The sequence below is a fragment of the Papilio xuthus genome, unplaced genomic scaffold, assembly GCF_000836235.2.
Source record: "Papilio xuthus unplaced genomic scaffold, Pxut_1.1 DF826745.1, whole genome shotgun sequence".
NCBI classification, from domain to species: Eukaryota; Metazoa; Arthropoda; class Insecta; order Lepidoptera; family Papilionidae; genus Papilio; species Papilio xuthus.
The window spans coordinates 1-1,037 of NW_013531904.1; the positions used below are offsets into that span (position 1 = coordinate 1).

Sequence of the window (1,037 nt, forward strand, 5' to 3'; positions counted from 1 at the left end):
CACTCTGCCGATTTGTGCCCTTCACCGCCGCAGCGGAAGCAGAGACGCCCGTTCTCCGCTTCCGCAGGGCATAGAGCGCGAGTGTGGCCCAGCATCATGCATTTATAGCATCGGAGTGGCTGGGCCTCCACTGCTTTGACGGTGGCCATCGTCCATCCGATGGCCACTCGTCCTGCCTTCACAATTGCCTTAGCGGCAATCGCTGGGCACTTGACCAGGGCGGAGCCGCCGCCCCAGAAGCTCGGCCTGATGTTACCTACTCTCATGGAGCTGGGGGGACACCCGCCGACCGATGCCAATTGGGCCGCCACTTCCTCAGTGGTCACCGTGTCATCTAGACCGGTGATCCTGAGGACGGCCATTTTGGTTGGGCGGGTGATGTCCGCCCAGCTCCCTACTGCCTCCACCAGGGCGGCGGCGAGGCGGTCGGCGGTTTCCTCGGGGGTGGTGCCCCCGACCTCCATCAGTTTGGAGCCGGTCATGCTCGTTCGGATCTTGACCGACTCCAAACCGAACTCCCTCAGGGATATCGAGGACCTGGCCTTTGCCAGGACCTCAGAATATTTAGCGTCGGTTGTGGCCCCTTCCGCGGTGGTCATGGTGGCCCCTTTCTTGAGGGTCACCACAATGGCCGCGGTTTTTGGGGCCACGATTTTGACGGCCTTTGGTGGGGGGGCCGGGGCGATCTGCCGGGTTGTTCCGGCTGAGGGGGGGGAATTAGCAGCGGCAGCAGCATTTCCCCTCTTCTTCCGCCGGACAACCTCGGACCAGGAGTTGCCCGCCGTCCCTGTCTGGGCTTCCCCCTCTCCGCTTGTTCCAGCGGTTGGGGGGGGAGGGGTCGCTTCTGCCTGTCCTGCCCCCTGCTTCCCCTTGGAGGGAGGAGGAGGCGGGGGGGCAGTCGGCCGCTTTGCGGCGCCCTTTTTCGGCGCCTTCTTTGCCGCCCTGGGAGTGGGCGCCTGGGGTGGCTGGGCCTCCCCATCCACCTCCATGATGGCCTCCACGAGCCCCGACCGGGACTTGTGGCGGGGCGGCGGCGG

The 1,037-nt window shown here is 65.6% G+C and overlaps 1 protein-coding gene across 1 annotated transcript; it reads right to left on the reverse strand.

Moving 5' to 3' along the window:
• Positions 1–18: 18 nt before the first annotated feature.
• Positions 19–989, reverse strand: LOC106122914 (mucin-1-like; the record flags this gene model as incomplete). Its single annotated transcript, XM_013319063.1, has 1 exon — positions 19–989. A coding segment is annotated over exon 1 (971 nt), but the record flags the coding sequence as incomplete, so codon positions are not given.
• Positions 990–1,037: the final 48 nt, after the last annotated feature.